At 53.8% G+C, this 21588-nt stretch overlaps 1 protein-coding gene across 1 annotated transcript in view; it reads right to left on the bottom strand.

Moving 5' to 3' along the window:
- The window catches only part of KCNT1 (potassium sodium-activated channel subfamily T member 1), a 78257-nt gene that overhangs the window by 5227 nt on the left and 51442 nt on the right, over positions 1–21588 (bottom strand). The window contains exons 3-29 of the mRNA XM_079323882.1: positions 16792–16871; positions 15792–15891; positions 14679–14735; positions 14324–14372; positions 14117–14176; positions 13335–13409; positions 12907–12990; positions 12415–12509; positions 11450–11630; positions 11209–11373; positions 10073–10209; positions 9859–9922; positions 9421–9529; positions 9144–9252; positions 8158–8307; positions 7699–7931; positions 5680–5896; positions 4633–4738; positions 4379–4555; positions 4098–4162; positions 3696–3830; positions 3392–3503; positions 3016–3117; positions 2841–2924; positions 2406–2534; positions 2063–2083; positions 975–1278 (exon numbers count right to left, since the gene is read on the bottom strand). Of these exons, the coding sequence (XP_079180008.1) occupies positions 975–1278; positions 2063–2083; positions 2406–2534; positions 2841–2924; positions 3016–3117; positions 3392–3503; positions 3696–3830; positions 4098–4162; positions 4379–4555; positions 4633–4738; positions 5680–5896; positions 7699–7931; positions 8158–8307; positions 9144–9252; positions 9421–9529; positions 9859–9922; positions 10073–10209; positions 11209–11373; positions 11450–11630; positions 12415–12509; positions 12907–12990; positions 13335–13409; positions 14117–14176; positions 14324–14372; positions 14679–14735; positions 15792–15891; positions 16792–16871 (3200 nt within the window). The remainder of the gene's footprint in view (positions 1–974; positions 1279–2062; positions 2084–2405; positions 2535–2840; positions 2925–3015; positions 3118–3391; positions 3504–3695; positions 3831–4097; positions 4163–4378; positions 4556–4632; positions 4739–5679; positions 5897–7698; positions 7932–8157; positions 8308–9143; positions 9253–9420; positions 9530–9858; positions 9923–10072; positions 10210–11208; positions 11374–11449; positions 11631–12414; positions 12510–12906; positions 12991–13334; positions 13410–14116; positions 14177–14323; positions 14373–14678; positions 14736–15791; positions 15892–16791; positions 16872–21588) is intronic.

Raw genomic sequence — 21588 nt, 5'->3', positions numbered from 1 at the left:
ACTGCACTTGTGGACATTTTCTCCTCCTCTTTCCCATGCCTAAAGCCAGGATGGGAAAGGAGGAATCCCACTCCCCAAATCAGCTCCCATCCCAAGGGGGCTCACTGCCAGCCTGAGTGTGGGCAGGGGCCAGCACGGGGTGGACGGACACTCGTGGAGGATGGAGCAACAAGCAGCAGCACAGGATGGCTTCAAAGAAAGAAAGAAAGAAAAAAAAACAACCAAAAAACCAACCAAAACCAAACCAACCAACCAAAGGGAGCTGTGAGCTACAGACTTTGTCATAACCAAGGGGTGGGAGCTGTCCAGGGGACACAGATGCCAGCACCGACGGGCGGGTCAGAAGCTTCACGAGAGATGTGGCTGCACAGAGGGACCCTGAGCCGTGGCTGTCACAGCCACACACCGGTGCCACACGCAATGAAGCAACTCAGCCCTGCAGCTACCGAGAGGTTTTCCACGGAAGAGTTTATGACAGGTTAAAGTCTAGAACAACGGGGCTGACAGGGTGGGGCCTCTCCCTGCCACACTACGGGAGCTCTGGGGGCACAGACCTGGGCTCGGGTTGTCCTGAACCAACATCTCTGAAAGTGGGGGACAAACTGGGGGCCAGTGTGGGGACACACAGGCACGAGAGCCGGAGTCACTCTGCCACTGCCAACTCCTGCCTGGAGCCATCCCAGAGCCCAGAAATAGGAGGGGGGCTGCCTGCAGCTGGCCGGGGGTGCCAGGGGAGGGGGTTCTGCGTGGCGGGACCCCAGCCTGGAGCCTGGGTCTGCACAAGCACAAGCAAGCCGGGGGTGAGGCGCCGCCGGGGCAGCGCCCGCGGGGAGGGACAGGCGCTAAGCCGGGCACGGGGTTAGGCTCGGCATGGGCTTAGGCTGGCTCAGGGCTGTGGGGCTTGGCGCGGGGTTAGGCTGGGCCGGGGGGTTACCTGAGCAGCACCGCAGAGCGGCGGGGCGAGCGGCGCTTACCGTAGCCCGTGGTGGGCAAGCCCAGGTGCTTCATACGGTTCTTGACGAGCTCGGAGAGCTCCTGGCGCTCGGAGCGGCGGTAGAGGCTGAGGCGCTGCTGGCTGATCCACTCGGCCGTCTTGCTGGAGTGCTTGTTGCCCTTCCTGCTGAGCCGCCGCGCCCACTGCATGCTCTTGCGCCGCAGCAGGGGGTGCTCCGACTGGTCGCTGGAACACGAGTTGCGGTGGTGGCTCGTCTTGATGCCCCAGTGCTCCTTGACGTCCTTGGTGTCCTCGCAGTCCTCAACATTGATTGAGATCTGTGACTGGAAGCCCAGCGGGTCACGCGGGATGGGGGGTGGCCAGGAGGGGTTTGGCCTGGGACTGGCTGGGTGGGATTTCTCCCTCTCCCAGCACTTGGTCTCTGCTCTGCAAGAAGCACCCGGCTGGCAGATGTCACAGAACTCCAGAATGGTTTGGGTTGGAAGGAGAGTCAAGCTCGTCTCGTTCCTCTCCTTGCCATAGGCAGGGACACTTTCCACCAGAGCAGGCTGCTCCAAGTCCTGTCCAACCTGGCTTTGAATTTCCAGGGATGAGGCAGCCACAGCTTCCCTTGGGTAAGCAGTGCTGAGGGGAGTCTCATGGGCACCTCACACAGGATCTGCCCAAGGAACAGCCATGCCCTCCTCTCTCTCTCTGCCCTCTTACAGCATCTGACCCAGCAATCCCCACTAGTGAGAAGGAATTCATTAATAAAGCCTTTTAAAGCATCTCAAGAAGCTGGGTTGCATTTAATTAAATGTCAACTTTCAGCTCCCTGTCACTGCCTCCTTACAAAGTTGAAAATTGAAGGTATTTAAAAGGGATCCTGGCTCCGTCCCTTGCTCCTTATCCCAGTTAATTACATCAGGGCACTGAGGACTTCTCCCAGAGCGCTGGGGCTCAGTCAGTATCTCCTTTCCATGGGGACAGGCAGTGCTGTGCTGGCACTGGGAGCTGGCACAAAGCACGAGGGGCTCTTGGTGGCCAAAGCCAGCCTGGGGATCAGCCACAGGGAGGGAGGGACAGGGAGACAGAGCCCGAGCACGGGGGGACACGAGTGGCACTCACCTGCGCTCTGATGTCGTGGGGCTGCAGCAGGGCACAAGGAAGGGAAAAACAAAGGTCAGTCCTGCAAAGGGGCAGCCCTGCTGTGCCCACCCTGCTCCCCAAAGCACCCAGTGCCAAGAGAGACAGTCACTGACCCTGACCCAGCGTGTCCAGCTGGGGAACCACAACACCCTCACCAGGGCAGCCACACTAACAAAATAAACACAGAAATTCCCCTTCCCTCGCTCTCCTGTCTCCACTGCTGCTGCATTTGGGTCTGAGGTGCTCCAGGGACCAACACCCTCCTGGATCCCATCCTGGCTGGGACCAGCAGAGCCCCTTCCCAGCAGCAGCGTGCCCCCACCTCGGAGGTGGCGAACATGTGCGACTCCGTCCTGTAAATGCCGATGGGAATCTCGGCGCTGGAGGAGCAGAGCTTCTGGAAGAGGCGGCCGTACGTGCGGATCCACAGGTCATCCTCAGTGATCTTCATCTGGGGAGCAGAGCACTAATGTGAACCCCCCTGTGCACCTCGGGCTGCTCCTGACAACAATCCCAAAAATGAGCTGGACTCCACAAGAAAACCAGGGGAAATTTCTGACCTCAGCCTTCAGAACAGTTTGGTCCTTGGCAGCTCTTGGTAGCACTGAGATTCCCCAAAATGCAGGGGAAAAATGACCTGGCAGTGCTGCTACACCCTGACTGTGCAGGAGAGGGGAACCCCGCCCTGTGCATGGGGTGGCAGTGCCAGCAGAGCCAGGACAGCTCGGCAGGGAGGGTTAGCCAGGGTGGCACGTACCGCGCAGAGGTAGCCAGAGCCCGGCGTGGTGTCGAGGCCCAGCAGCAGCCGAGTGATGGTGATCATGTAATCCTTCACGAACGACTGCAGAGACATTGGGGCATGAAAACAGGGCAAGGATTGCTCAGCTGCTCCCTGGGGGATGCTGAGGGGAGGCTGCAGGGCTGAGTCTCACCTGGTAGAGCAGCGTGTCCAACATGCTGATGCTGAAGACCCTCCCTGCTGCGAAGGGCAGCCGGAACATGAAGGCAAGGTTGGAGCCATTCTCTCGCTCTCTCTGCAACAAGAAGGGCAGGTTTGAGCTCACACTGCACAGAAACTTAGAGGACTCATGGCAATGGCAGGCACAGGTGCAATGTTTCTGGTGGGTGTGGCAGGAGGAAACCAGGGCAGCATCTTTGCATGGTAGAAAAAGAGGATTTTATTTTTTTTCTCCATGGAAATGAGTGAGACATGACTGGGTTTTCTGGACATGAGAAAAGCACAGAACTCCGAGGAGCTCAAATGCAGTCAGTCACTGTTGACTTGTGCAGGGAACAACTTCTTCTTACCTTTTCTAGCTTGGAAAGGGCCAGAGAGTAACTGTCCTTTGCCCTGAACTGCATGAATCTCATGTTGGAGGGGTGGGTCAGCTCCGTGATAATGCTGAGGCTGGGGAAGAGCCTGCAATGGAAAGAGATCTGTTGTCCTGCAGCTGCCTCAGAGGATTTAAAGGCTGAGGAAGACCACAGTTATCTGAGGTCAGAAATAGCTGATCACATGTTGCTTCCTCCAGCAAACCCAGTGCCAAATGTGTCTCCCTGTCCGTGGCCACCACCCCAGGCACTGGCAACCCTTCCTGGTCTTGTTCCTCACCTGAACATGGTCTGGACATTGACAATGGTCTTGGCATCTGCCATGTAGTCCTCCTCAGCACTCATGGTGCTCTCCTTGTCCACCACCACCAAGTTGTCAGCGTAGATGATGCCACACTGCAGCAAACTGTCCAGGCTGGGCAGTTCCCAAAGAGAAGAGCGCAGGGTCAGCCCTTGGAAACGACACAGGGAAGCAGCACAGGGGTTCCACGGCGAGCCCAGGCTGCTCCCGAGCTGCTCTTCACCTGCTCCCCTCTCCCAGGAAGGGGTTGAAGCCCCAGAAGCCCGAGGTGGGCTCAGCTCTATGCTACCAACCCTGGGGCTTCTCATGGGGTGACTGAAAACTCTGGGCTGTGGTGAATGGAACAACTGAGGCACGACAGCCACACCTGGAAACACCTACTTGTCAATGGTGCCCTCCATGTAGTAAACCATGGGGAAACAGCAGATGGCCTCCAGAAAATGATGCTCAGGCCTGGGGGGAGAGCCACAGAGAGCAGGGTGGTTCAGCACATCCACCCAACACAGACACACACACACAAATCCTCAGGACCAGACAGCAGTGCCACCACCCACAGTGACCACTGCTCCCTCACAGTGCCACCCCACAGACGGCTGTGGAGAGGCAGGAGGGCTCTCAGGAGGAGAACACCCTGCTAAAGTACTTGCTAAGTGCTAAAGTACTTGCTTGTTGTCCAGCAGCAGCACGATGGGGTTGAGCTCCTTGCGGGATCGGTAGTACGCGCGCAGGGGCACGATGAAGTTGTAGAGCCCGTTCCCAGCTGTCTCTGCAGAAACGATGATCAGCTTGTTCTTGAAGCCGTAGGCTTTGGCATCCTCGAAGCTGTTGTGTTTGCAGCCCTGGGTGTGGGACAGAGCAGCTCAGTGGGCACGTCCTGGGGGTTCAGCCCCAGGCAGCCCCCGCAGCCCCTCCACACCTTGTCCAGCCTCAGGCAGCAGAACGGGGCTTTCTCAGGCAGGAGGTGGCACAGGGTCGGGGAGCTCCCGATGTAGGGTGAGTTTGGGGGGTAGCCCTTCACGTACCTGCAGCACAGAGAAATCTGTGTGAGGAAACGGGCAGAGCTTTCCATTTATCCAACGCTGGAAAAAACATTCAACAGCAACACTGGCAAATGCCCTGCAAAACTCTCCTGCAGCAGCAGGGAATTCACTGAATATCCATATTTAGGAGTAATTTTTGCTATGCAGATTGTGAAGATGCAGGGACAGCCAAGAGGAAAAGCCAAAAGGGGCTGAGCCTGAGCATCCCTGGGCACCACTGAGCTCCTCCCCAATTTTTTGCTAGTTTACAACATAGGACACAACAAGAGAGACTTTCTCATCCTGTCCTAGTCAGCTTCCAAAAATCAAACACATTGGTGTCATGCGGTCCCGTGCCTCTGAAACTGGAATAAACTGAGTGCAGCTGTGGGAGTTATTGTCGGGTGGATGGTCACCAGGACAAACTCAGTAGCTCTCTGTATTCTGGTCTTGAAGATTGTAGTGTATTGTTAGGGTGTGGGTATAAGGGTCCTGCTAAGAGCTGCCAGCCACAACTCAGAGCAGGACAGAGAGAGGTATGAGAGAGAATAAGAGCGAGAGAAGAATAGAGAATAAGAGAGTGATTTCCCATTTACAATACAATAACTCTTCTTCTATGTTGAATATTTTAATTTCCATTAACCAATCTACTACAAGACACTAACTTCCTAATATTTGCATGCAACCTATAAGAATCACCATATTACCATGTTTTATTGCATTCTTATCTATAAACCTTATCTCTAAACCTTTCCTGCCATATTTGGAACAGGATGCATGCTGAAAACAAAGAAAAGAGGCTTCAAATATTCACATGGTTACTCCCCAGGTTTCAGGATTTTTTTGCTGAGCACTCACATCGACAAGGTTTTCCTAATTCATCCTCCCCAACACTCAACCACAACGAGCCAGACCAAGAGACTATTCAGCAGAGAGTGACTCACTCCACCACGGCCGAGCCCTCCTCGTCCGACTGGGTCATCTCGTCCTCGGACTGGTCGCTGAGCAGGTCGCAGGGCAGCAGGGAGGAGCTGTCAGCCAGCTCCAGCACGGGGGCGATGCTGGGGCGCCGCGCCCCCGAGCCGTTCTCGGCCGGCAGCGCCAGCTTGCTGCTGTTGGCAGGGCGGCACTCGGTGTTCTGCAGGTCCATGGCCACTGTACCTGCAGCACAGCAAGCACGCTCTGAGCGGGGGAAAGGGCAGGAAAACATCCTGTGCTCACCGGGGTGAGACAGCCCAGATGATGCTCAGGCATTGCTGGGCATGGGGGTGCAGGTAAAGCTCCCTGTGTTTCTGCTGGGGGTAGAAGAGAGGTGAAAAGGATGCAGCGACAAAACTTCCTTCAGGTAGAAGTTAAAAGCCCTTTATTAAATAAATAAATTTTTATTAAGAATTTATTAAATAAATTAAAAACCCTTTATTAAATAAATTTTATAGCCATGATGGTGGAATTAAGGACAGAAGGGGTTTCATTGGTGTAAGAAAGGTGACACCCCTGGTGAACATGCCTCCACCAAAACATCATGTCTCTCACGCACCCTGCAGGTGAATAATCTCTATTATTAATTCTCTTACATTTTCTTTGAGCAGGCTGAGAAAATTCAAAGCTTCTTTTTCCCTGGCTTAAGCCACTATCCACACACCTGGGCACTGCTGTGTGCAGCATCTCCCCAGGGCTCAGCTGCCCCTGGGCTGTGACCCCCCTCATTCCCCTCACAGCTCCATGGCCAGCTGAGCCACTCACCCACCTGCTGCTCCCTGAGGGCTCTGCAGGAGTTTTTGTCATGCTGATGATCTCTGACATGACAACCCTGCAGCCCAAGCCCTGCCCACAGCCCCTCGAGGGCTCTGGGAGACACCAGCCACTCAGGAATCACATCTGCCCTGGCACTGCCCCTCCTGGGGATGTCCCTTTGCCCCACACAGGGGCAGGTTGGCAGCAATGCCCCCATCCACTCCCACATCCCTCCTGATCAGCTCCAAGGTTTGGAATCTCAGAATCCTAGAGGCTAAAAAAGTCCTCTAAGATCATAGAATCCACCATTCCCCAGCACTCTCAGTCTGCCACTAAATCATGTTCCCAAATGCCACACCTACACATCAATTAAATCCCTCCAGGGATGGTGATTCCACCACTGTGCCAACGCTTCACAACCTTTCCTGCGAAGGAATTTTTTCCTAACATCCAACAAGAGACAACAGAAACTTTCTCATCCTGTCCTCCAGCAGCTTCCAAAAAAATCAAACACATTGATGGAGTGTCCTGAAAAGCAGAGGCCAGGCAAACACACTGCCCTGCTGGCATCACGTCATTTCTGTCCCTCCCATCACCTCTGCCAAGGGTCCCCTGTGCAGGAGCCGTGTGAGGAGAGCTGTGACAAACACTGCTCAGCAAAGTGCTCTGCGGCTTGCTGGGGCATAATCTATGCAAATTGCTGCTCAGGAGTACAAACACATAAATTATTTGCCTGAAATATAATGTGCTCGTGTGGCTCAGCTCCTCCAAAACTTGTTCTCCCCAGATACAAGAGGGAAGTAATGACTCATGGTATTTTTCACTTGCACAAATGCACTGCTTGCTGCAGAGAAAACTACCCTCTTGCTCGGCTTGGGAATCATAAATGTGATTTAGGATGTGCCCCACGGCATTTCTTCTTCCAGCCTTGGAAATAACTGAGGGCTAAATCCAGGCTTGGGGCATTTATGCAAATACCCTTAATGATAATGGACATCATGAGGTTTAATAATGATATTTGAGCTTGCTGAGAGCACCCGGGGTGCAAGGAAATGTGTATTTTACTGGGGAGATGACCGGGGGAGAGGATGCAAAGGGGTTTTCAGTGGTGGTGGTGGGGAGGGCATTGCAGGGAGTGCACAAAACAAAACCAAACACGGGGGAGGAAAGGAACCCTCAAGTGGGGAAGGTGTGGGGTGTGCAGGCAGCTCCTGCTGGCCCAGACTCACCCATGCTGGCGATGATGCTGTGCACGGGCAGCCGGGAGGGACCGTCGTAGCTGCCCGCAAATCCCTTCTTCTTCTGCTTCTCCTCCTGCTTGAAGATGAAGGCAGAGTTCTCCTCCTTGGTGATGTTGATGTAGAAGCAGGTGTCGGACGCTGCCATGATGTGCCTCGGGCCGGGGTTCAGCAGGATGCTTTTGTTCTCCTCCCTCCGGATGCCGATCAGGCAGACGCCGTACCTGAGCCAGGAGCAGGGAACGGGAATTCCCGGCAGGACAAAAACCCCTCCGGGACATTGTCCCTGCACAAAGGAGCAGGGAACGGGAATTCCCGGCAGACAAAAACCCCTCCGGGACATTATCCCTGCACAAAGGAGCTCGCAGAGCGCTCAGCCCCAGCTCTGACCCCCAGGCACGCAGATCCCCTTGCCCATCTCCCCCCTGTCCATCTCCCCCCTGCCCTCACTTTTTGTGTGCGTGGAAGGCAGCGTAGGTGAAGCTCTTCCCCTCGTACTCCATGAAGAATTTGCTGTCGCCCATGCGGATGTGATAGACCTCATTGCCCGAGCAGCGCCCGTACATCCTCTGCCACTGCTCGGGGGACTCCTGGCCCTCCCTGCAACCACAGCAGCAGCATCAGGAGAGACCCTCCAGGGCTGGGATGGGACCCCCTGAGGCTGGGATAGGACCCCCTGAATTTGGGATGCGACCCCTGGTTCTGTCACAGACCCCAGAACTCCACCCAAATCCCAGGGCACAGCACCAAAAATCTCTGGAGCTGCCCAGGAGCCTGAGGGCAGGGAGGTGACAGTGACACATCGCCACGGCTGGTGAGGATGAGCTCTCTCTCATTTTGGGTTTTTAGTGCCTTTTTATTTAACGAGGGCCCCTGCAGAGTGCAGAGGGAGGGTTCAGAGCCTGTGTTGGCAAACAGCTCTGAGCATGGGGTGAGAGGCATCTGGCAAGGATGTTTCATAACTGTTTTGATGGCACTTTACCCAAAATTCAGACATTTCTGACTGGCCAAGGAGTGCAGGGCACACAGCACTGCTCTCCTGTGCTGGCAGAGCTCCTTCCAGCCATGCTGGATATATACAAAAAAACTCTGCAAGGTCTGGGGCTGCTTGTGCTGTGAATCCACCTTCCTGCCAGCAGGACCTTGCCAAAACAAAGGTATTTTTATCTCTATTTCATTTCTATCTCTATTTCATTTCTATTTGGAAAGCTGGCATTGCCCAGCCTGACTGCACTGGTGTGGTGCCCTTACAGTATGCCAATCCTCACCTGGATGGGGGCCCCAGACCCCACTGTGCTCCCCAGATCCATCCCAGGCTCCCACCCTCTATCCTTGAGCTCAGAGGCCTCAGTTCTGCTGTTCCTCCAGGCTCAGGCAGGGCAGGGATGGGCAGGGACGGGCAGGGACAGGCAGGGACAGGCAGGGACAGCACTCACTGGCCACGGGAGGTGTGCACCAGCAGCGTGATGAGGGTGGAGGTGGCAGGGCAGACACAGTTCAGTGCCAGCATGGCATATTTGCACTCCTCTTCACACACAACGTGATCTGAAAGGCAGAGGGGGTCATCAGGGAGGAGAGGGGGACAGAGGGGATCCCTGGCTGGCAGTGCCCAGGAATTTTAGGGTGGTGTTAGGCAATGGGTGTTTCCTCCTTCTGCCAGTCCAGGAGGGCTCTCAGCTGACCAAGAGCTGCTGTGCAGCTGCTCCAACTCACCAGCAAACTTGACATGGAATTTATTTTCTGGCTTTAAGATCTGAACGTAGAGAGGACAGTTTGGAGCAAAGTCTTTGACAGCCCAGGCCCTCAGGATGGTCTGGTGGTCCTGGACAGGGACAAGAGAACAAGAGTTACTTGGTGATAGTTTATTTTCCCCAAGGCTTCTACACTTGGGATGAGCTGCAAAGCACCCAGCCACCCCAGAAACATACAGCAAGGGTTGGTTCCCTGGAACCCAGCACTGATGGGAAAGCAGCACAAAAAAGGTGAGCCCACAGGGGCTCAGCCACCACTGTGCTGCTGCATGTCCTTGTGCCAAAGCTCTCCATGGCACTCAGCCCCTTCCAAGCACCCTCCTTTGCTGGGCACAGGTGAGATCAACATCACCCAGTCCCTTCTGCCTGCACAATGCCCCATCCCCACCCTCAGACTCACTGCTGCTGTCCTGTCCACCTCATTCCGGCTGCTGAGAATGAAGCAAGCTTCTCCATTGTCCATCCTGCCAAAAGAGAGCAGTGACCCCATGAATTCCCACAATGCTGGTCACTGCCCCTCCCAGCCAGGCCACTGCCAGCCCTCCCCACACCCAGCAGAGGCACACTGGGGTGACACTCCTCCCTGGGGATGTGCAGGGTGTCCCAAAGCTCACTTGGCTCTCATGAGGTCCTGGTCCTTGAGTGCAGAGCCCTGGAGGTAAATCACCCTCTGGGACCACAGGGGGATCTGCAGCACACGCCGCACCTGGATGTCCATCTCTGTTGGGCAGAGGATCACCACGTAGTAATCCTGCAAGAGAGAGGCCAGTGGGTCACTGTCTTAGGTTGCAATGCAGGACGTGGCCAAAAGTTTGTATTTTATCACCCTCTGTTAAACCAGAGCAGTGATCCTTATCTCTGTGGGAGATATTATCTGCTAATGGGCCATCTGTTAAAACCAGCTGGGGCAATCATCTTGATCTTTCTCACAGCCCATCCTCCCTCCAGGAGATATCTCCTGTTAATGGGCCATTGTTTAAAACTGGGTGTGGCAGTGATTTATCCCTGTGGGAGATATCTGCTGTTAATGAGCCATTGTTTAAACTGGGTGGGGCAGTGATCTGATCTCCTGGCACACATTCTTTGCTAATGGGCCATCTTTAAACCAGCTGGGGCAATCATCTTTATCTTTTCACAGCTCATCCTCCATCCAGGAGATATCTCCTGTTCATGGCCAGTGAGTCCCAGTGCATGACTGATAAAATTCCATCATCCCACTGGGAGATGCTCCAGCCAGGGCAGGAGCCAAGCCTTTCCTACCCAGATAAAAACTGAGATTTTGGACACCAAGGAACCTTCTTTCCACTGGATTCCAGAGGAAAGCCAGACCTTTCCACATCATCCCTGCACCTTCAGAGGAAACTGCACCTTCTCCAGGAGCATTGCTCCAGCTGAACCACATCTGCCACTGCAGGAGGATGCAGCACCATTGAATGGGACTGTGCCACCACCCTGACTGACTGACGGGTGTCAGCTTGGATTCTGACTCTGGCAGTGTTTGGGATTGTTCTTTGTAATACTGCATTTATATTTTAATTTACCTAGTAAAGAACTGTTATTCCTAATTCCCATACCTTTAGAGAGTCCCTTAATTTTATAATTATAGTAGTTTGGAGGGAGGGGGTTTACATTCTCCATTTCAAAGAGAAGCTTCTGCCTTTCTTAGCAGACACCTGCCCTCCAAACCAGGACATGCAGGGCCCAGCAGGGCTGTGAGCCCAGCAGTGTGTTCCAGCAGCCTGGTGCCCACCTGCAGGCGTGGGTGGGCGTAGAACTCGTTGAGGAAGTCCATGAGCAGGTCGATTTTGAGGGAGCTGACACAGAGCACCACGTGCTTCTCCGTCTGCGCGCGGTGCCGGCTGTAGTTCCCTCCCGACTTCTGCCGCTCCATCCACAGGTAGACGAGCTCCTCGAACTGCAGAGGGCACCAGCTGATGGCCCCATCGGCAGGGCTGCCCTGGGAAGGGCTCTGAGTCCCTCCCCACCCTAACCTGGAGAGGCAGCACCACCAGGGCCACGCAGATCATGATCACCACGAGGAGCTGGGAAGGCCAAATCTTTGGTGTCACATCTCCGTAGCCCACGGTGGAAAAGGTGACGATGCAGAAATAGAAGGACTTGAAGAGGGAGAGCTTCTCACCTGCTCTTTCTAAATGCTGGATGCCACAGGTCCTGGAAAGGAAAAGCCCCATCACAGCAGGGACTGGCCTGCCCAACAAAGGGCACCAGCCTGCAGCTCAAAGCCATCCTGCTAAACCCAAGTGTTACCCAAGCCTTCCTGGACCCAAATTGTACCCCCCTCACCTCCAAATTCACCTAGCAGCCCTGGGAGCACCACTGAGCTCTGAAACTGCATTAGTCATCCACATCAGAGCATTGCCTTTATTGCCAAAAACTCATGAGCCTAAAAGCCTCATTTCCTCTCCATTCAGCAACTTAATGGTGTAATATGCCTCAAACCCAGACCAAGGGAGCCAAAGGAGAATTCAAAGCCTTATTCAGAGCTAAATAGCAGTGATGAGCTCTGCTGCCCCTGCCCAGAGGAACACCCTTGATGTTCCCAACGTGCAGGGGAAAGGGCCCAGTTAATTAGGGGCCAGTGGGCAATTACACAAATGAGCTCAGGAGCTGTGACTTGTGGGGGAGGAAGAGCTCTGCTGGGCTCTGGTGAATGAGCCAACCCACAGCTGCCCCTGGAGCAAGCTGCTGTCCCTGCTCTGGCACTCACACCCCCAGCTTCCTCTGACAGCACCCTGACCCCCACTAACAACCCCAGAATAAGGGAGGATCATCAGTTGGGCTTAGAAACCCCCTCAGAGTGTTCAGTGTGCTGGAGGGTGAAGCAAAGCCAAGTGTGAGCTCTGCCAGAGCCCAGCTCTGCCAGCCACCCCAGATGGGCACAGCTGGACTCCCAGACTCACAAAGGGGGTTTAGAGAAAAGGGGAACAGCACTTACCCCGTGAAAACAAGACACAGGAGGGTGCAGATCAGGATGAGCACCTGGTTAAACATTGCTGACTGTGTCCTTTGGATGGCTCTGTGCAGATCATTCTGGGGGAGACAGGGACAGGGGAGGGCTCCCACCAGCTCACAGACCCTGAGGGAAAAGCCCCCTCCAAGCATCAGCTGGCTCCAACAATGCCCTCCCTCCCTCCCCAGGGAAGGTCAAGGCTGGATTCAGCCCCTGGGAAGGGATGTGCATTCCCATCAGAGGGTCTGGGATCTGCTGCAGCACTCCCAGGGAACAGGGGAATGACTGGAACACCTCACCCCTGCCACTGTGCTTCAGCCACTGAGGGATTCCTGGTCACAGCCTGGCATTCCCAGCCTGGCATTCCCAGGCACAACAAGCTCCAAATCCTATCCCAGAGGTGGGGCAGCCAAGAGTCCCCTCCCAGTCCTGCTGCCCTCCCCATCCCTGAGGAGCTGGACAAAAGGGATCACTCACTATCATGTTCTCCAGGGCATATTTGGCCAGCCAGCAGTTCAGAAACACGGGAATGAACAAATTCCTCAAAGGAGGCCAGAATATCTACAAAAGCAAGGGTTATTCACAGAAAAATCCATGCTCTTTTGAAAAACAGAGCTGTAAACAGCCAATTCTCCCTGCAAGGAAGGATTCAAATCCAAGCTGAGCAGAAGCTGCCACCAAACATGGCCCTGCTTCCCTGGCTGCAGCAGAGCAGCTGGAAAGGGAGGATGGATTTTGGGATAACTCTCCAGAAAAAGTCATTATATTGTCAAATACTGAAGGAAAAATTCCTGCCAGCCTTAAATACCACTTGGCCAGACACCCATTTTTCTTTATTTCACCAGCAAAAGTGCAGCACTTAGTACACTTAGAGCTGCTTTCAAATGTCACAGGGACACACTCACCGTGATGATGAATGGCACCGTGTTGATCATCTCCAGGATGAAGGAAATGCGAAAAATCTGTTCCCAGATGTTCCCCTGAGGAATTAAAACCAAGGGAGAATTAAATAAGCTTTAAAATCTGAAGGGTAATTAAGGCCATCACACTCTGCCACAGACCCTGCTGGATGAGGGAAATAGGGTGCAGGAACCAGGAGAGGTGCAGTGGTGGTGGCAGACACTCTGGGGGCAGGAAACTTTCCCAAACTGCTCAGTCCTCTCCACAGCCACTACATCCCTCTGTCACTGCTGCCACCCAGAACTGGGGACAAACAGCACTTCATGCAAGGATGGAGAGTGGCAGTGACAGCTACAGATTGCTCAGAGCAGGGGGTAAGGCAGGGTCTGAGCCCTCCCCTGCTCCCTGAGATGATGCCATTTGGCAAGGTCACTTTTTCTGGCCATTTTAAAGGGCTTTGGTCCAAAGGAGTCAGCTTGTGCCTCTCCTTGTCTGGCTTGGAGCAGTGCCACTCTCTCTGGAGGCAGCAGAGCAGAGTCACCCTGCCGAGCTCAGGAGACTTGGGATGTGTCAGCCTGACACTAAAAACCTGCTTTAAACAGGTCTGAATTTCTGAAAAAGCACAAAAAGAAAAGATTCTGCTCTGCACAACACTTATCCAGCAGCCTGAGGGGGGATGAGAAAGGAAAACACCCAGAGCTGGCTGAGACACTGCAGAGACAGAAATCCTGCTGCAGGCAGCTCAGAGCTGAGGAATCAATTCTGGGCAGAGGCCCTGGCCTCTCACCTTGTAGCTGAGATAGATGAGCAGCATGGTCTCCAGGAAGCTGATGAGGGCAATGCTGACCTGCAGGGACACACAGGAGGCTCCCAGGGCTCTCTCCAGGTGCTGGCAGCAGCTCAGAGCCCCCCTGCCCTGGGGAGCCCCTGGGGGGGTCACAGAGCTCCAGCCCAGCTCCTCTGGGCTCCTGCACACCCACCCAGGGCTGCTCACCTGCACTGCCCACAGAGGGGTTTTCCTGTCCACCCAAAAGATGTGGGACCTGCAGAGAGAACCCAGAGGGGGTCTGAGCTGCTGCCCAGCTCTCAGAGTCTTTACCCCCACTGAATGCAGACCCAAGGCCATAATTTATTCAGGAGCTGCTGTTCCAGCCCCTGCACTGGAAATAATCCATTCCCAAGGGTGCAGCCACTGGGACTTGCCAATGGTTTTGATTCTGGGATGCTGCTCCAAATCCCTCAAGCAGCCCCAGGACCAAGAAGTGGAGGTGCCAGCAGCAGCCACCCCCATCCCTTTGCTTCCCATCCCAGCAGAGCTGACCCAAAGCTCTGGAGCAGCTCCCACTCACCAGTTTATGTTTGTGGACTGGTTGAAGGCTGTGTAATTCTGCTTTTCACATTCCCAGCTGAGAGAGAAAGAGCAGGGAAAAGCAGTCAGTGAGGAATAGGGATTTTGGGATTGACTCCCTGGGATCATGAGGTGCCCTCATGGCTGGGGGAGCACTGCACAGCATTTCCATGGGTCCTGGAACCTACAGCCAGGGCTTTGCATGGGAAAAGTTTCACCCAGGCAGCCTTGAACATCTCATCACTATAAATAAAACACCTCAGGTTTTATCAGCCCTTACTAGAGATGCTGGGGAATGCTGATTCCTCCTGGCACAGGGAATTGGGAACTGGGAATTACCAGGTTACAATTAGCAAAAAATTGCTGAGCTGCAGCTTCTGGGACAAGGCTGGCTGGGCCCCTAGCATCCTGCCAGGCAGGCAGCACTGAGCCAAGCTCTCCCTGCCTCACTGGGAGGGCTGTGCTCCTGCTGGCCAGCCTGGCTGCTGCCTCACTCCCTCAGGAAAATGGAATTCCCTGAGCTGCAGCTCTGCTAGACCCCTCAAGGATGAGTGCCCTGCTTCATCCTCACAGGTCTGAAAGCACTTCCAGAACAGATTTGCTTGGTAGTCTGCAGCCTTTACAAGGAGAAAATCAAATTGCCAATTCTTGGCAATGCTCTTGGGGAAGAAAAAACAGACCCACATTGTACATGAGCTAAACGAAGCAAGGACACATTAAAAATAGGCTTATACTGAAACCCAGCACAAAGCTGATGTGGGGAATCATCCATCACCTCAAGGATCCACACAGCACAACACATTCCCTTCTCAAATGCTTAAATGGGATTTAGTGTTAATGTCTTCAAGGGCATCAGCCTTTAGAAAATATTTGCATGGTGATGCCCTGGAGTCACTGAACTCTGCTGTGTCTGAAGGCCACGCCAGACAGAATTTGGAAATGAACATGATCATGCCACTAGACACCCTCACACCCATCCATGGGGTTTGAGCAGTGGCCTCCAGCCTGGCAAGTTCTGTCAAAGCACCAATTCAAAGAGCTGGGGGGGGGAGAAAACCCATCCTCAGAGGTGCTGCAGCCCTGCTGAGCCTGGCTGGGGGCTCTGGGCACTCACCAGCCAATGCCCTCCTCGGGATTGTCCAGCAGCACCCGCACGATGTACAGCAGGCACGTCAGCAGCTTCAGGGAGAAGTTGAAGAGCCGGATCCTCAGGCCTGTGTGGAGGGGAGCAGGGATGGGGCAGCACTCCCAGGGACCCCAAAGAGCCCTGTGCACACCCACAGCACAGCCCCAAGGCTCTACTCAGCACAGGAACCCTCTGATCCCCCCGGAGCTCAGCAGCACTGCCCAGGCTCTGCCCAGGGCCACAGACACAGAAATGGATAACCGTGAGTCAGCTCCTTGCTGACCCCAATAGATGTGAGACACACAGGAGGAGCTGCTGGAGTGCATCCCCCTCACTAACAGGCACCCAGAGCAGCACTGACCACATTAAAACCAGGAGCAGGGAAGCGAGGAAAAGCTGCTGCTTTATCCACTCTGCCTTCCCAGCCAGTTCATGGGGTTATTACTCAAATTACAAGTGAGAAATCCATCACATTTTCATTAAAAACTTCCCCCTGGGCACCCTGTTGTGCTGCTCTCCAGTTTTTTTAACCAGACAACAGGATGCAGGCAGGAAAAGAAAATGCGAATTTATAAATTAACGAGCAGGCCCCCTCCAGACAGCTAATGACATCTCATAGAAAGAAAATAAAAACACCATTAGTCAAGTGGAGACTAACCCCGATGGCTGGAGCAGGAGTGGGTAACCCACAGCCAGCTTTGCAATGGGACATTTGCTCCTTGTCACCCACCCTGCTCCCAGCCAGGTGCCACAGCTGTTTGTCACACTGTGGCTGTCCCCAGGGAGCAGAGTGAGCAGGAGGCATCCTCTCCTTCCCCAAAGCATCCCCCAAACCAAACTGGCCAAAAAACACCCCCAAAAAAGGGGCCAAGATGCGGCAGCAGCCCCGGGCTGGGGACAGGCGGGGACAATGCCACCAGCAGATGGCAATGGCTCCTCATCCCCCGGGACAGCGCGGCTCGGGCAGGGCTGGGCTCTCGGCACTCACTCGATCGCTGGTTTTTGATGAAGAAAAGCTTCAGCCGCTCCTTGAAGGTGTTTTCATTCACGTAGAACTCGACCTGCACCCTGCGGGGAGAGTCCCCAGAGGGGCCCGTCAGTGGGGTGGCAGCAGGACCCCCCTGTCCCCCCAGGGCTGGGTGACCCCGCTGACATCCCAGGCTCGGCTCCCGGCTGCTCCCGTGTCATTGTATGGACACTCTCTTGCAGCTTATAAAAAATTCTAAATTTATGTTTATAGCAAGGATTGAAGAACAGCACTTGTTGGTTAGAGAAACAACACCTTTTGTCTTAGGCTTTCTTACGGATTTAGTAGGTGTTAATCTTTTGTTATAATTCTTTCTTTTGTGTTTACAGTAGAGAAAGGTCTTTAGCTTGGAAAAAAAACCTTAGCTGAGCTTGAAAAAGTTAGACTGGAAAAATCCTCAGGATTTTTCCCTGGGCCTGTAATAGCCCATAATCTGACACCCCCAAAGCAGCAGCAGCCGGGAGCCCCCGGGGCCACCAAAGCAGCAGAAGTGACCCCCAGGGCCAGCTCTGCTTGGGGGGGACAGGGTTTGGCTTTGTTTCACACACACCCAGCTGACAGCAGAGTTACAAACTTCTCCTTCCACACGCAATTCAGGACCCCCAAAACCTCCCAGAAAAGCGGCGGCCTCGGAGCTGCCTCTCCCCCTTTTATCTGCTCCAGCCACCAGGGGATGGCCAGGATAATGTCCCCAATGTCCCCAGCGTGTCCTGGCTCTGGCCGTGCCCTGGCTCTCCCTGGGGGGGAGAAGCACTCAGCATCCAAGCTGTTAAAAAACAATTCCGCTCTCAAAGCAGAAATTTTCCCTTTGTTGCTAAGATACCACGCTTGGCCATTCCAGAAAATCCCAGGAGCTGACAACCAACCCCAAACATCGCCTGGCATCCAGGGCCACTGGTGGCCATTCGTGGGCACGGGGAGGGTGCCAGGGCAGAGAGTCACCTGCCAGAACAGGGAGGAGCAGCCGGACTCTGGGAATGTCCCATCCTCGCCCTCCTTGGCTTCCCCTGCCTCCCACCGAGCCCACCCGCAGCCCCCTGCCAGCCCCACACCCCACGGGGATGGCAGGAAACCTCCCCAGGGATGCTGCTCTGCCATCCGGGATGGAGGGAATGCTGGCAAAACGGGTCCCAGCTCAGGTCATCCTCTCGTGGCACTCTAGAGACACCCGCAGCTCTTTGCAAACTCATTTTCATCACCCCAAATCGCTCTGCTCCTGCTGAGAGCCCGAAACGCGAGCGGCTCCTCCCGGCTCTGCTTTCGGCCGAGCAGGACGAAGTCAGCTCGTCACTGTCCACCATAAAGGAGTTCATTAGCAATTATTCCCCTATTCGCTGTTTCCAGCGAGTCCTAAGGAAGCGCTCCTGTTATTACTCCCTTTTTAACTGCTTGCAAAAGGTCACGGAGCTCTCATTAATCAGGCGCGTTCCCCAGACCAGGGTGAGCGAATTCCCGGGGACAATCCCTGCCATCACACCCCCATCCCATCCCGCAGGTCCTGATTTATTGGAAGCAGCTGCTCCTCGCTCCTAGGGTCAAATATTTACCAGGTTCACACCCAGCTGATCAGGCAGCAAATTAGGAAAGGGTTTTATGAGACCCTCATTGGTCGGGGCTGCCTCATTCCAGCTGGCCTAAAGTGGTGGGGAGGTGGCCAGAGGGGCTTTGCAGCACACCTGGTCCGTGGTCACCACGAGAAGGGAACCCAGACTCCACTGCAGGGACAGGGCAGGAGAATTTACAAGCCCTGGCTCATCAGCTTGAGCAGCAAACAGCGTGAATGCAGAGCCTCAAAGCCCAGCCTGAACACGTGTTAAAATTAATCGCTTCCAGAACCAGACTCAGCAAATCATTCTTCTGTGCCAGGGCATAAATCAGCTGTCACAACTGCTCACACAAGATAATTGCTGCTTCTCCTTATTAAAAATGCCCAGGAAGTGCTGGGAGCTGGCTTTCAGCTCTGACAGCAGCACTGAGCACCCCATTCATCAGAGTCCCCCAGGATTAAGTGCCTTGAGGAGCTGGAGACTTCAGGGAGCACGATTCATCTGCCAGACATTTGTCTCATATCAAAGCAACAAACAGCAAAATAAATCTCTGTCACCAGGCAGATGGTTCAGTGATCTGTAGAGCTGTGGCCCACCTCGAGACAATGACTGTAATTGCTGATGGATAAAAGGACTAAATTATTAGATCTAACTTTTTATGATGAAGTAGCCCACGTATTCATCCATCCATCCTGATGGCTGCAGGAAGGAGGAACACTGGAAAAACAACAAAAAGCCATGTCTTGGCTGGGGGGAACAGGGTGTTTAACACTGCAAAGGGATGAGGAAATGAAAGAATGTGGAAGGAACGCTTTCCTGTACAGACAACCTGCCAAGGCTGAGCCCCAGATCTTTGTGGGGTCCCACTCTGCAGGTGAATCCAACACTCCCCATGAGGGGTAGCTCTTCCCAGGCAGCAGCACCATCCCAAAGTATCAAAGCTCCTACTCCATTTCCAGCTAAGGGAACGAGAAGATATCATGTAAAACGTACCCTTTAATTTCATTGTCAGGAAGTTAACTGGAAATCAAAATCTAGCAAAACTCTGACTGCATTATTAGCACCCCAAAACACACCGTGACAGCTCTGCCTTTACAGCAGCTCAGCCAGGGTGGGGTGTGCAAAGTCACCCTCCCTGCTGCCATGGCTGGGCATCATCCCCACCTGGACCCCTGTCCTGGGCTGCAATAAAGGATGTGACCAGCAATGTGGATTCTATCCCATCTGTCAAAGCAGGTGGGGCAGTGACCCTGATCTCCTGGCACATATTCTCTGCTAATGGGCCATTGTTAAACCAGCTGGGGCAATCATCTTTATCTTCCCACAGCCCATCCTCCCTCCAGGAGATATCTCCTGTTAATGGGCCATTGTTACAAACTGGGTGTGGCAGTGACTCTTATCCCTGTGGGAGATATCTGCTGTTAATGGGCCATTGTTTAAAACTGGGTGCAGTAGTGACTCTTATCCCTGTAGGAGATATCTCCTGCTAATGGGCCATCTTTAAACCAGCTGGGCAATCATCTTTATCTTTCCCTAGCCCATCCTCCCTCCAGGAGATATCTCCTGTTCATGGCCATTGAGTCCCAGTGCATGACTGATAAAATTCCATCATCCCACTGGGAGATGCTCCAGCCAGGGCAGGAGCCAAGCCTTTCCTACCCAGAGAAAAACTGAGATTTTGGACACCAAGGTACCTTCTTTCCACTGGATTCCAGAGGAAAGCCAGACCTTTCCACACCATCTCTGAGGTTTCAGAGGAAACTGCACCTTCTCCAGGAGCACTGCTCCAGATGAACCACGTCTGCCACTGCAGGAGGATGCAGCCACCATGGAATGGGACTGTGCCACCACCCTGACTGACTGACGGGTGTCAGCTTGGATTCTGACTCTGGCAGTGTTTGGGATTGTTCTTTGTAATACTGTATTTCTATTTTAATTTTCCTAGTAAAGAACTCTTATTCCTATTCCCATCTCTTTGCCTGAGAGCCCCTTAATTTAAAAATCATAATAATTTGGAGGGAGGGGGTTTACATTCTCCATTTGAAAGAGAAGCTTCTGCCTTTATTGGCAGACACTTCAAACCAGGACAGGCATCCTTCCTACCTGGGGCATCCTCCCCACTGTCCAAGCATCCTGATGCCAGCCCATCCCAGGCCACTCCAAATGTCACCAGCTCCACAGTTCCCCCCCCTCACCCCCACTGAACCCCCCTGGGCCATGCAAACACGGATCCTGGTACAAGTTCAGTTACAAACCCTCTGCTTGGAAATGTAATTACTGCTATTATGCACTTCATAATGCCTGAGCGACTCCGTTTTCTTTGCTGCCTTATTTATTGTACTTTATTAATCTAAGATTAGAGGCAATTTGTTGTAAGATGATGAGTTCCCAAAAAAGACACAATAGTTTGTTCAGAAAAGTGCAGGATGAAAGGTTGGGATGAGCACATTGCAGCTCATTGCCATTAAAATAGACAATGAGGAACACAGCCCCTGCTCCACACTTGCAATTTCCCCAGAGAGCTGGGGCAGTTCTCTTATAAAGGAGGAAAACACAAAAAATACAAACCCATACAGGGATGGGGAGATGAGCAGTGGACACAGGCAGCTCCTCTGACCCCCACAGCCTGTGACAGTCCCTGGGCTTGGCCTGAAAGCTGAGACAGCCCCAAAATCCAACACCTTTCCCTCACACTTGAGCTGGGTGGGAAATGCTGGTGTGGATAGAATCCCAGGATGGGTTGGGTTGGAAGGGACCTTAAAGTTCATCTCATTCCACCCCCCTTCCACCAGACCAGGTTGCTCCCATGCCCATCCAACCTGGGACAATTTCTTGTCCCAGGAATCTTCTCAAGGAATTTCTCCCATCATGCAAACAAGACTCTTCAGAATTATTTTAGCAGGGGGTGGGAATACCCAACAAACCTGCAAAATCCCAGAAATCTCTGCAATCTCTGCCAAGGCAGCTCGAGTGAGACCCCATTTCACCCCTCCACTCCAGCTCAGCCCAGAGAACAGCTCTGCACCCTCCTTGCAAACCCACCTGGATCAAACACGTCAGAAATGTGGCTGCTGCCACGCTGGAATTACAGAAATGTGCTGCTGGCCCAGATGGGCTCCCTGGGGATGGTTTTGGCTACCAGACACAGCTCAGAGGAAGGTGAGAAGCAGGGCTGGTGCTGCAGGTCTGCAGCATTTCCTCTCCCAGCAGC

Source organism: Erithacus rubecula, assembly GCF_903797595.1.
Source record: "Erithacus rubecula genome assembly, chromosome: 21".
NCBI classification, from domain to species: Eukaryota; Metazoa; Chordata; class Aves; order Passeriformes; family Muscicapidae; genus Erithacus; species Erithacus rubecula.
This window is presented reverse-complemented; position numbering and strand designations above follow the sequence as displayed.